This window comes from Sapajus apella, unplaced genomic scaffold, assembly GCF_009761245.1.
Source record: "Sapajus apella isolate SASKATOON/1434 unplaced genomic scaffold, GSC_monkey_1.0 scaffold148, whole genome shotgun sequence".
NCBI lineage: Eukaryota > Metazoa > Chordata > Mammalia > Primates > Cebidae > Sapajus > Sapajus apella.
The window spans coordinates 388,780-399,412 of record NW_022437088.1 but is presented as its reverse complement, the minus strand read 5'-3'; the positions used below and the strand labels follow the sequence as shown (position 1 = coordinate 399,412).

Sequence of the window (10,633 nt, the reverse complement as noted above, 5' to 3'; positions counted from 1 at the left end):
AAAACAAAAAAAAAAAAAAAAAAAAAAAAAAAAAAAAAAAAAAAAAAAAAAAACCAAACCAAAAAAAAACCATGGCTATGTGATAGAATGACTAAAACGGGTATTGGGTGCTCACTGAAATGATGAGAATGGAGCTAAAACCTGAAATTAGGTGACAGCACCGGCTCTAGGGGCCAAGGCTTTCGTGCTTAGAAAAGAGCAGATGCGGGGCCGGGCGCGGTGGCTCAAGCCTGTAATCCCAGCACTTTGGGAGGCCGAGGCGGGTGGATCACAAGGTCAAGAGATCGAGACCATCCTGGTCAACATGGTGAAACCCCGTCTCTACTAAAAATACAAAAAGTTAGCTGGGCATGGTGGCGCGTGCCTGTAATCCCAGCTACTCAGGAGGCTGAGGCAGGAGAATTGCCTGAACCCAGGAGGCGGAGGTTGCGGTGAGCCGAGATCGCGCCATTGCACTCCAGCCTGGGTAACGAGAGTGAAACTCCGTCTCAAAAAAAAAAAAAAAAAAAAAGAAAAGAGCAGATGCAAACGTCCTTGTGCTGTGAGACAATTTGGCTGGAACAGAAGGTGTGCCATAGTCTTTGAGAGCTTGGAGATGATTCTATTTTTTTTTTTTTTTAAGATGGGGTTTCACCATGTTGGTCTGGCTGGTCTTGAACTCCCGACCTCAGGTGATCCTCCTGCCTTGGCCTCCAAAGTGTTTGGATTACAAGCGTGAGCCACCACGCCCAGCCAGAGATGATTCTAAAGACAATGGGAAGCCATTAAATTGAGGCAGAGCCTTGACATGACCTGCTTTATCATCAAGTTGCTGAGTGAAGAATGGATTGTTGGGGAAAGTGAAAGATTGAGAGGCTGTGGAGAGAAGGTGGCTGGAACTAGGTAGCTGGCGAGGTGGTGGGACGCGGATGAATTCAGGATAGGATTGGTTGTGTTGGATATGGGAAAAGAAGTCACAATGGTGCCTAAGCTTTTGGAATGTGCAAATAATAATGGAGGTGCCATTAATTGAGATGGAAACAGTGGAAAAATAACGGGTGCTGGGGTGGGAATCAAGAGTTCAGTTGTGGCCATGTTGAATCTGAAATGCCCATTAGACGTCCAAGCAGATATGCCGAGTTGGATGATGCTCATGAGAGGTCAAGGCTGGAGTTATGCATTAACACAGAGAAAGATGGTATTTAAAGCCAGGGACCTTAGTAGTAGGGCCACCTACAGAAAAAGTGGAGGTAAGAAAGAGGGCTTAGGTGAGGATCCTGGGCCCCTCTGCTCTTACCCAGTTCAGCAGGTTAAAGTAGAAGAACCAATTTTTCCTGTTTCAAAGGGAAGCATTCAAGAAGGTGCTGATTACGGGATCATTGCTGTCTCGAGGTCAAGTGAGATGCAGGAACAGAAATGATCACTGGATCTGACACCACTTTGGTCACTGAAAATTTTTTTTTTTTTTTTTTTTTTGAGACGAAGTCTAGCTCTGTCGCCAAGGCTGGAGTGCAGTGGTGTGATCTCAGCTCACTGCAACCCTGACCTCCTGGGTTCAAGCACTTCTCTGCCTCAGCCTCCCGAGTAGCTGGGATTACAGGCGCCCAACACCATGACCGCCTAATTTTTGTAGTTTTAGTAGAGACAGAGTTTCACCATCTTGGCCAGCCTGGGCTTTTTTTTTTTTTCAGACGGAGTTTCATTCTTGTGGCGGCACAATCTCAGCTCACTACAGCCTCTGTCTCCCGAGTTCAAGCAGTTTGGCCTCAGCCTCCCAGTAGCTGGGATTACAGGCCGCCGCCACCACACCCAGCTAATTTTTGTATTTTTAGTAGATTTGGGTTTTTTTTAATTTATTTTTAATTTTTTAAAAAATAAAGGTTTCACCATGTTGGTTAGGCTGGTCTTGAACTCCCGACCTCAGGTGATCCGCCCACCTTGGCCTCCAAAGTGCTTGGATTACAGGCATGAGCCACCGCGCCCGGACGAGAGGGGGTTTTGTTATATTGGCCAGGCTGGTCTCAAACTCTCAGCTGATCTGTCCATCCACCTTGGCCTCCCAAAGTGGTGGGATTACAGGTGTGAGCCACCATGCCTGGCTAATTTTTTTTTTTTTATATAGACAGGATCTATGTTGCCAAGGCTGGTCTTGAATTCCCAGACTCAAATGATCCTCTTGCCTCGGCCTCCCAAAGTGCTGGGATTATAGGCGTGGGCCACCGTACCCAGACCTGAAAGACCTGAAACAGTCTCTTAAATATGAGAGACACTAGAACAAATTTCATTGGTGATAAAGAATGATCCAGAAAAGAAGGGGAAAATTGAAATTTATTGAAGGCTTAATAGTGTTAAGAGCTTTACAAATATTCTACCTTCACAATGTTTAATGGATCAGGCAGTCGGGGTTACTATAGCTTGCCCGAGGTCATGCAGCTTTGGCAGAGCTGAGGCCACCTAGATTTTTCAGACTCTTCGTGCCTGCCTTACCACCCCATTGCATAGGCACACATCTGCCCCTACTTAAACACCTGGGACATGGCTTTGCCCTGACCTTAGTGCCCTTGCAAATCAGAAAGAGCCACTCTCGTTCTGGGGGGCAGGCATTTGTTTTCCTCCCCCACAGTCTGAGTACCCATGCAGCAAAGGACAGAAGCTCTCCCAGTCCAGAGCAGCAGAGGCAAGCAGCAGGAGACCCCAGAGGCAGGAGGGAAAGGGATACTTTGGGGAGTATACAGCAGGTTTCTTTTTGTGCCAGCCAGTGCAAGAGGATGCTGGGGGCTTCTGGTCCACCAGCTGGTGCCTGTGGCCCTAGCATTCATCTAGATATGTTCAGTGTGACAAGAAGCCCAGGTCAGAGCCCAGTCTCCCGGCTGCCCCCATTGAGGCTGAGGCTGTGGGGGCGGGTACCACGCTCCAGCCTTCTGCCAGACAGGAGACGCCTCAGGGAAGAGCCAGAGCTCAGATCTCCGCAGCTGCGAAGGTGAAGGCTCTCTCGTCCAGGCCGGCCCCAAGGGCTCCGGGGCACCTGGACAGGGACACAAGACAGGGCATCATCAATAAGGCCCAACCTGAAGCTCCACGCTTTCCCAGACATCTTTCCTGCATCCCTGAATTTCTACCTGCTTATGTCCATGAGCTCCAGTCCCACTGAGGTCTGGGGCTTTCCTGGACATCTGGAGAAAACGAGTGACCAGGCCCCGACCTGGCCAGCTGCCCTTCAGGTCCCCCAGGGAGTGGGCAGGTGCAGGGCCTGAGGGCAGGGGAACTTTTTGGAAGGTGGGCACAGGGCGCCGTTTCTCAGCTGAGCGGGCACGTAGCAACTTGGGGGAAGGGCAGCGGGCTAGGCGGAAGAGGCACGCTTCAGAGCAGAGCCCTGCAGAGACACAGAGATAAGAGAATGGTATTGTGGGGTGGAGAGAGGGCCGGGCAGCCATGCCCAATCCCTACCCCTGGGGTGCAAACTGCGTGCCTGACCTGTATCTGCAGAGGAAACAGAAGCAGCTTCTTCCTCAAGCACTTTGGTATAAAGGTCCCTGAATTCAGCTGGGGAGAAGTGAGAAAGGAAGACAGGGAGTTAGTCGGAGTGCTCTGTGGACAGGCCCACCTCCTGTGTGAACTCAAGCCCAGAGGAGCTTTTGCAGCTCCCATGCTCCATCCCCAATCAAAGGGCCAGCGTCTCTGTTCACGTTAGCAAGCAACTAGATGGTACAATCCACCAAGACAGGGACTGCAGTGGTGGTGTTCAGCACCTGGTGTGCAGTGCTGAGCGTTCCCCAGTACTACTGTTTTTTTTTGAGACAGAGTCTCACTCTGTGGCCAGGCTGGAATGCAGTGGTGTGATCTCAGCTTACTGACCTCCACCTCCCAGGTTCAAGTGATTCTCCTGCCTTGGCCTCCCTAGTAGCTGGGATTACAGGTGTGCACCACCACGCCCAGCTAGTTTTGAATTTTTAGTAAAGACAGGGTTTTACCATGTTGGCCAGGCTGGTCTGGAACTCCTGACCTCAGATGATCCATTGGCCTCAGCCTCCCAAAGTGCTGGGATTACAGGTGTGCACCGCCAGCCACTAACTCCTTTCTCAGCATCTTTGAGTACAATGCCTGTGGCTGAAGCACTATTTTTATGCTTTTTTTTTTTTGAGATGCAGTCTGTCTCTATTGCACAGGCTGGAGCGCAGTGGCACGATCTCGCCTCACTGCAAACTCCACCTTCCAAGTTCAAGCGATTTTCCTGCTTTAGCCTCTCTTAGTAGCTGGGATTACAGGTGTGCACCACCATACCCAGCTAACTTTTGTATTTTTAGTAGAGATGGGGTTTTACCATGTTAGCCAGGCTGGTCTCAAACTCCTGACCTCAGGTGACCTACCCACCCCAGTCTCCCACAGTGCTTGGATTACAGGTGCAAGCCACCTTGCTCAGCCTGAAGTACTATTATTTCTTTTTTTTTTTTTTTTGAGTCGGAGTTTCGCTCTTGTTACCCAGGTTGGAGTGCAATGGCGCAATCTCGGCTCACCGCAACCTCCGCCTCCTGGGTTCAGGCAATTCTCCTGCCTTAGCCTCCTGAGTAGCTGGGATTACAGGCACGCACCACCATGCCCAGCTAATTTTTTGTATTTTTAGTAGAGACGGGGTTTCACCATGTTGACCAGGATGGTCTCGATTTCTTGACCTCGTGATCCACCCGCCTCGGCCTTCCAAAGTGCTGGGATTACAGGCGTGAGCCACCGCGCCCGGCCTGAAGTACTATTATTATACATGTTTTACAAGGTGGGGGCCGAAGCTTGGGGAGGACAGGTAAGTGGCCCACACTGAGAACTCCGGAATTGGTTTCAAAAAACAAATCCTTTTGGGAGGCTGAGGTGGGTGGATCACTTGAGATCAGGAGTACAAGACTAGCCTGGCCAACATGTTGAAACCCTATCTCTAATAAAAAATACAAAAATTAGCCGGGCATCGTCCCAGTTATTTGGGAGGCTGAGGCAGGAGAATCACTTGAACCCGGGAAACAGGTTGCAGTGAGCCAAGATCGTGCCACTGCACTCTAGCCTGGGCGACAGAGACAGACTCCGTCTAAAAAAAAAAAAAAAATCCTCCTCTTTTTTTTTTTTTTTTTTTTTTTTTTTTTGAGATGGAGTTTCGCTCTTATTACCCAGGCTGGAGTGCAATGGCGCGATCTCGGCTCACCGCAACCTCCGCCTCCTGGGTTCAGGCAATTCTCCTGCCTCAGCCTCCTGAGTAGCTGGGATTACAGGCACGCGCCACCATGCCCAGCTAATTTTTTGTATTTTTAGTAGAGACGGGGTTTCACCATGTTGACCAGGATGGTCTCGATCTCTTGACCTCGTGATCCACCCGCCTCGGCCTCCCAAAGTGCTGGGATTACAGGCTTGAGCCACCGCGCCCGGCAAAATCCTCCTCTTTTAGCTACTAAGCTGTGAATGTTCTGTCCCTAGGAGGTGAATACCCAAGAAATGTCTACCCGAGGAGTGAACTCACCTTTTCTTCCTCCTCAGGGACCTCAACAGTGCCCCAATCCTGTTAGGCATCAGTGGCTACCTAACTCCCAGTGCCCACCCTCTTCTAAGCCTGGGCAGTGGGGGAGGGGGCTTACCAGTGTCACTGGAGGTGGTGATGCCTGGGTCGCTGTGGGACCGTGGCAGCAGCAGCGGTTGTGGGGATGCCGGATGAGGAGGCCGGTGTCCCGGTGGGGTGAGGGAACCTGAGCTATCGCTGAAGCGACGAGTGGGGGCTCGGGTGGGAGGGGCAGCGGCTGGGCGGCCCCCTCCCCGGGGGACCCGCCTCCTCAGCTCGGGGAAGCAGGGCCCCACCCAGGGTGGCCAACCCTCCAATCGGTGGCAGCTGCGGGCAGCTGTGGGGGCACCTAGTGAGGGTGGAGCCTCAGGGGCAGAGCAGGAATAGGAGCGGGCGGCCCGTGGGGGACGCCGTGGCAAGGGGCTTTCCTCGAAGGGGCCCCGCAGGCCACAGTCCAGGCTGAGGCAGTAGCCGGCGCGGCTGCGCTGGATGGAGCGGAAGAGCACATAGTCCACGGAGCGCACGGAGCCCTGCAGCTCCAGCAGGCACGAGTCCTCCGACGGGCTAGAGCCCCCAGGGAGGTCACCGATGGCTGATAGCACCAGAGACCCGCTGTCCATGGACACTGTGGGCGGCAGGGGGCGCTGTGTAGCACCAGCACGGCCTGGCGCTGCCCAGGCAGTTCCTCTTCTCCCAAGCCCAGCCTCTGGGGGCCACTGTACCTCCAGCTTTATCTCAGAGGAGACAAATAAGTCCAGGGTTCCAAGATGCCACAGCCCTCCTTTGTCCCCAAACCACCAACTCCGCCTTGTTTTCCCCTTCTGTTATCCCTACCCACTCCTGCTATCCCTGGCAGCCCCACCCTGTCCACTCCTCCTTACGCCCTGCTCACCATCTACAATGGAGGCCACTCGCTCACAGATGCAGGAGCCATCGTGAAGCTGAGGGTCAAAGAGAGTGGCCTGCAGAAGACACAGCGTCAAGGGTTCAGCCCTACACACTGAACACCCCCATGTGCAGGACAGCTCTGGAGACCCAGATTCCAGACCAGCCTTGTCACTTTGTACAAGTCACTTAATTGTGCAGCCTCAGTTTCCACGTCTGTATGGCAGAAATGATAGCTCCTATCCCTCCCACCTCACCAGGCTCTAGGGAAGATCAAAGGCAACGGTGGGCGTGCTGCTGCTGTAAAGACCTTGACCGCTGTTACTATCTTTAACCAGAGTCTGCAGCACGCTCAGCTTTCCAGTTACATCCTGGCTCCCCAGCCCGCCCCAAGCCATGCTGCACTCTCACCTGGCTGTCTCCTCGTAGCCCCATGACCGCCTCATAAGAAGGGGGGCAATCGGTAGGGTACAAGGGCACTGGGCTGTCCATGGAGCCATTGTACGTGATGCTGGCAGATGAGGAAGAGGGTCAATGTAGGAGAAATAACTCTTACTCCACAAAGATCCCTCTCTCCAGCCACCCAGGCCCAGCCCCAGTCCCCTTCCTTAGCTCCCCCAGCAAGACTCCACCGGGCCTTACCTCTGTGCATCAGTTTCTGAGCTGCAGGTGTACTCTGGGGGATAGTAGGGCGGTGGGGGCACAGGTGGGACAAATTCCTCCAGGTCCAGCATGGTGTGTAGGAGAGGGGCTGGAGGCGGGGACGTGCAGCCCAGAGGTCCCAGTGGGCCTGAGACTGAGCGCTCAGGAGCCAGCTGCTGGAGAGCGAGCAGGTCAGCAAGTCTGGATTCTGGGAATGCAGCTCCTCCTTGGCCCCCAAACTCCTCTCTCATCTACATTATTTTTCCTGGCCCCATCCCCTCAGATGAGGGTTAAGGAGAGCTGATTCTGGGTGAGGAAGGGAGCTTCTAGTTCTGGCCCCTCCCTCACCCAGAATCAGCTCTCCTTAACCCCACATTCACACCGTGTACCTCCAGTTCTGGCCCTGACCACCACCAATTCCTCCTATTTATGGTCCCACCTCCATCCAGAAGCTCCACCTGTTTTGTGTCTCCACAGAAATGTCCACCCTTTAGCCTCACCTCCATCTAGGACCTTCCTTTTTTTTTTTTTTTTTTTTGAGACAGTGTCTGACTCCAGGCTGGAGTGCAGTGGTGTGATCTTAGCTCACTGCAACCACTGCCTCCCAGGTTCAAGTGATTCTCCTGCCTCAGTCTCCTGATTAACTGAGATTACAGGCGCCTACCACCCCACCTGGCTAATGTTTGTATTTTTAGTAGATACAGGTTTTTACCATGTTGGCCAGGCTGATCTCAAACTCCTGACCTCGGGTGATACACCCTCCTCAGCCTCCCAAAGTGCTGGGATTATAGGCCTGAGCCACCGTGTCCAGACCAATTTTTGTATTTTTAATAGAGACAGGGTTTTGCCATGTTGGCCAGGCTGGTCTTCAACTCCTGGCCTCAGGTGATCCGCCTGCCTCAGCCTCCCAAAGTGCTGGGATTACAGGCGTGAGGCACTGTGCCCAGCCTAGGACCTTCCTATCTCTACCCCATCATCCCGTCCCATTCTCTAAAGCCCCTTCTCCTGGTCCCAGACCAGCATCACATAGTTAACTCACTCCCTGCCATCTCCCCTTCTCATCCTCCCCGATAAACGTCCCTTCGATAGATGAGAATAATAGATAACCAGAGGCCCTGGTGCTCAGAAGCCAGATCTGTAGCCATTGTTCCCTCAGCCCAAGTCCCAGCACACACCCCTACCCCCACCATATTTTCTTGGCCCTGGCCCCTGCTGCCTCTCCCTCTCACCGTGTGCACCAGGTCCAGGGAGAAGATCTGGATGCAGCAGACAATAGCAGAGAGGGTACAGATTATAGCAGCACAAATGGTGAGCCCACAGACGCTGAAGAGCAGGTTCTGGGGAAGGAAAGAGAAAGGAGGAGAAGAGTGAGGAGACGGCTAAGTCTCACACATTATGAGCCTGTGAGCATCCCAGGAGGTGAGACAAGAGTGAGAACCAGGGGGAGGTTTTGGGGGGGGGTACAAGCTCACCTTGAGGGCCCCTCGGGCTTCATCACAGGTGGAGTTAGGGGCAACTTTCAGTTCCTGCCCCGACTCTGGACAGGGCCGAAGGAGGGGAAAAGAGGGACAGCACACACAGACCTTTCCTTCCTGAGTGGAGCAGGGAGGGTGAGGCAGCCTGGGTCAGGACAAACCCAGGTGTCCTGCACACTTCCCCCAGCCAGTTCTTTCCAGCTCTCCCTCCTCAAATCTCACCAGAGAACACTGTTGGAAGTCTCGGGCCAGCTGAGCATTCTTACAGGAGAGAACAGAGCCAGCCATGCTAAGCATGACACAGAGCACCGAAAGCAAGGAGAAGAAGGAGATCTGGGAAAACAGGGTGCAGACTCAGGGCTGGGGACCTTCATTAGAACTCCTCTGCCACGGACGCGGAGCCCCCCCCTCCTTCTCAGACACTTCGTGCCCACCCAGCTGGCACCAACTGGGGAGCCAGTTCCTTTCTTGAGGGCATAACTGGGCTTCCCCTTGGATACTGGGCACCTGCCTCCCAGTGGGCACTGGACCCTGGAACCTACCACTAGAGTGAATGGCCGCTTCCAGGACACAATGCCAACCACCCCGGAGAACGCCAGCTGGGGACAGAGTGGGCACAGGATCAGCCTGGCAGGGGAGGCTCCTGAGTGAGCCCCTCACCACAGGATGCACCCAGCCCTGTAAGGAGGCAGAGGACCAGGAGAGGGAGGAGAGGCGAGGATGTGGACTTGCAGCTGGTGTGGAGGGTGGGGCCCAAGGAGCCTCCCCCACCCAACAACTGTGCACCCAACTCACCGAGAACCCAGCCCAAGACGGGCAGGACCTCTTGATGCTCTCGGTGGTGGTGACGGAAGAGGCCACCATGCTGAAGGTGACCACCAGGATGCCCAGAAGCACCTGGGCCAGCCCCAGCGTGAGCAGGGCCTGCAGCCAGGGTCGGTGGAGGCGGAGGTGGGTAAGGCCCCTAGTGCTGGGTCGGCTGGTCAGCGAGCGGCTGGAGTCACTAGGCGAGGGCATCATGCCTGCTGCCCGGTTGCCTGCGCCTCGCTCGGCCCTCCCTGGAGCTTGGGAGCATCTCAGAGGCGCCCAAGGTCCCGTCCTTTCTCCTCTCCACCCCCCTCGCTCTAGAGCCCACCCCCTGGCCGGGTCCCCTGGGGCATAGCCGAGGGACGCCAGCTGGGGGGGGGCCCAAGCGAGGGGCGTCACGGAGGGACCGCGGACTGCTCCCTCCCCACCACGGGCACTGGACGGGCACCGTGCCCGCGGCGACGATGAGGACGCGGGAGCACCGGCTCATCGCATCTCCCTAGGGAAGAGGGGCACCGAGAAGGGCCGGTCCGGGAGCGGGGAGGGGGCGGCGACCTGGAGCCCAGGGAGGGTGGGAAGGGTAAAAGTGGGAAGGATGGAAAGAAGTCTAGAGAAGAGGGGAAGGGTCGGCGTGGGGGTGACTCTAGAGGCGCTGTCGGTATGCCCTCAGGGTGTCCAGTGGGATCCGGGGCCGCCAGGTGGGGAGAGGCCGCGGCACCGCCGTCTCCTGTGTCGCCTGTCCCGCTCCCCTCCCCACCACGCTCCGCTCCCGGAGCTCCGGCTGCAGCAGGTCGGGGACTAGAGGAGGGGGATGGGTATGGGGATGGTGCGGGAGGAGGGGCGTGGCGGCGAGGGCTGGCGCGGTGCACCCCGGGAGTTGTAGTTCGGGACTGAGACCCTGTCGGGGTTGGGAGAGCCCGCGGCACGGCGAGGCAGTCAGATCTGCCCTTCGGGTGAGCGATCTTCCAGTCCCTGACTCTCTCCGGACCCTGGCTAGGGTGCTAATGATCCATTGGGCGTTCACTTGAGCCCCACCCAGCCTTTCAGGCTCCAGGCACGCGTATTCCTTGGCGTTCCCGGCAGAGGCAGCGGTTCTTCCCCGTTCATTAATGGAGAGGTGTGGGGAGCCCGGCTCCCTGGCGTTTCCGGGTTTTGCGTTTCCTTGGACTTCCCACCCTCTTCCTGCGCCAGCCACTCGGACTCCACCGCCCCGCCCCTCACATCTCCTAGTTTACACTAAAGTCGGGGCCGACCTTCCCGCTTCGCTCCACACTTTCTTTTTCACAAGGCCCAATTTCCAATTAAGGTTTAG

At 55.2% G+C, this 10,633-nt stretch overlaps 1 protein-coding gene across 3 annotated transcripts; it reads right to left on the bottom strand.

Annotated features, from left to right (window-relative positions):
* Positions 1-2,279: 2,279 nt before the first annotated feature.
* Positions 2,280-10,512, bottom strand: FAM189B (family with sequence similarity 189 member B). 3 transcript variants are annotated; one of them, XM_032264983.1, is made up of 12 exons: positions 9,310-10,042; positions 9,057-9,113; positions 8,737-8,847; positions 8,512-8,631; positions 8,269-8,376; positions 7,040-7,212; positions 6,809-6,908; positions 6,405-6,474; positions 5,592-6,137; positions 3,454-3,522; positions 3,099-3,352; positions 2,280-3,004 (listed from the first exon to the last, which is right to left on the bottom strand). In XM_032264983.1, the coding sequence occupies exons 1-12, from the start codon at positions 9,532-9,534 to the stop codon at positions 2,831-2,833; spliced, it is 2,007 nt and encodes a 668-aa protein (XP_032120874.1). In that variant the 5' UTR covers positions 9,535-10,042; the 3' UTR covers positions 2,280-2,830. The 3 variants fall into 3 exon arrangements, with proteins under 3 accessions (XP_032120874.1, XP_032120873.1, XP_032120875.1); XM_032264982.1 differs by having other exon boundaries at positions 2,287-3,004; positions 7,040-7,215; positions 9,310-10,512; XM_032264984.1 differs by lacking the exons at positions 8,512-8,631; positions 8,737-8,847; positions 9,057-9,113 and having other exon boundaries at positions 2,287-3,004; positions 9,310-10,512.
* Between the last annotated feature and the right edge of the window lie 121 nt (positions 10,513-10,633).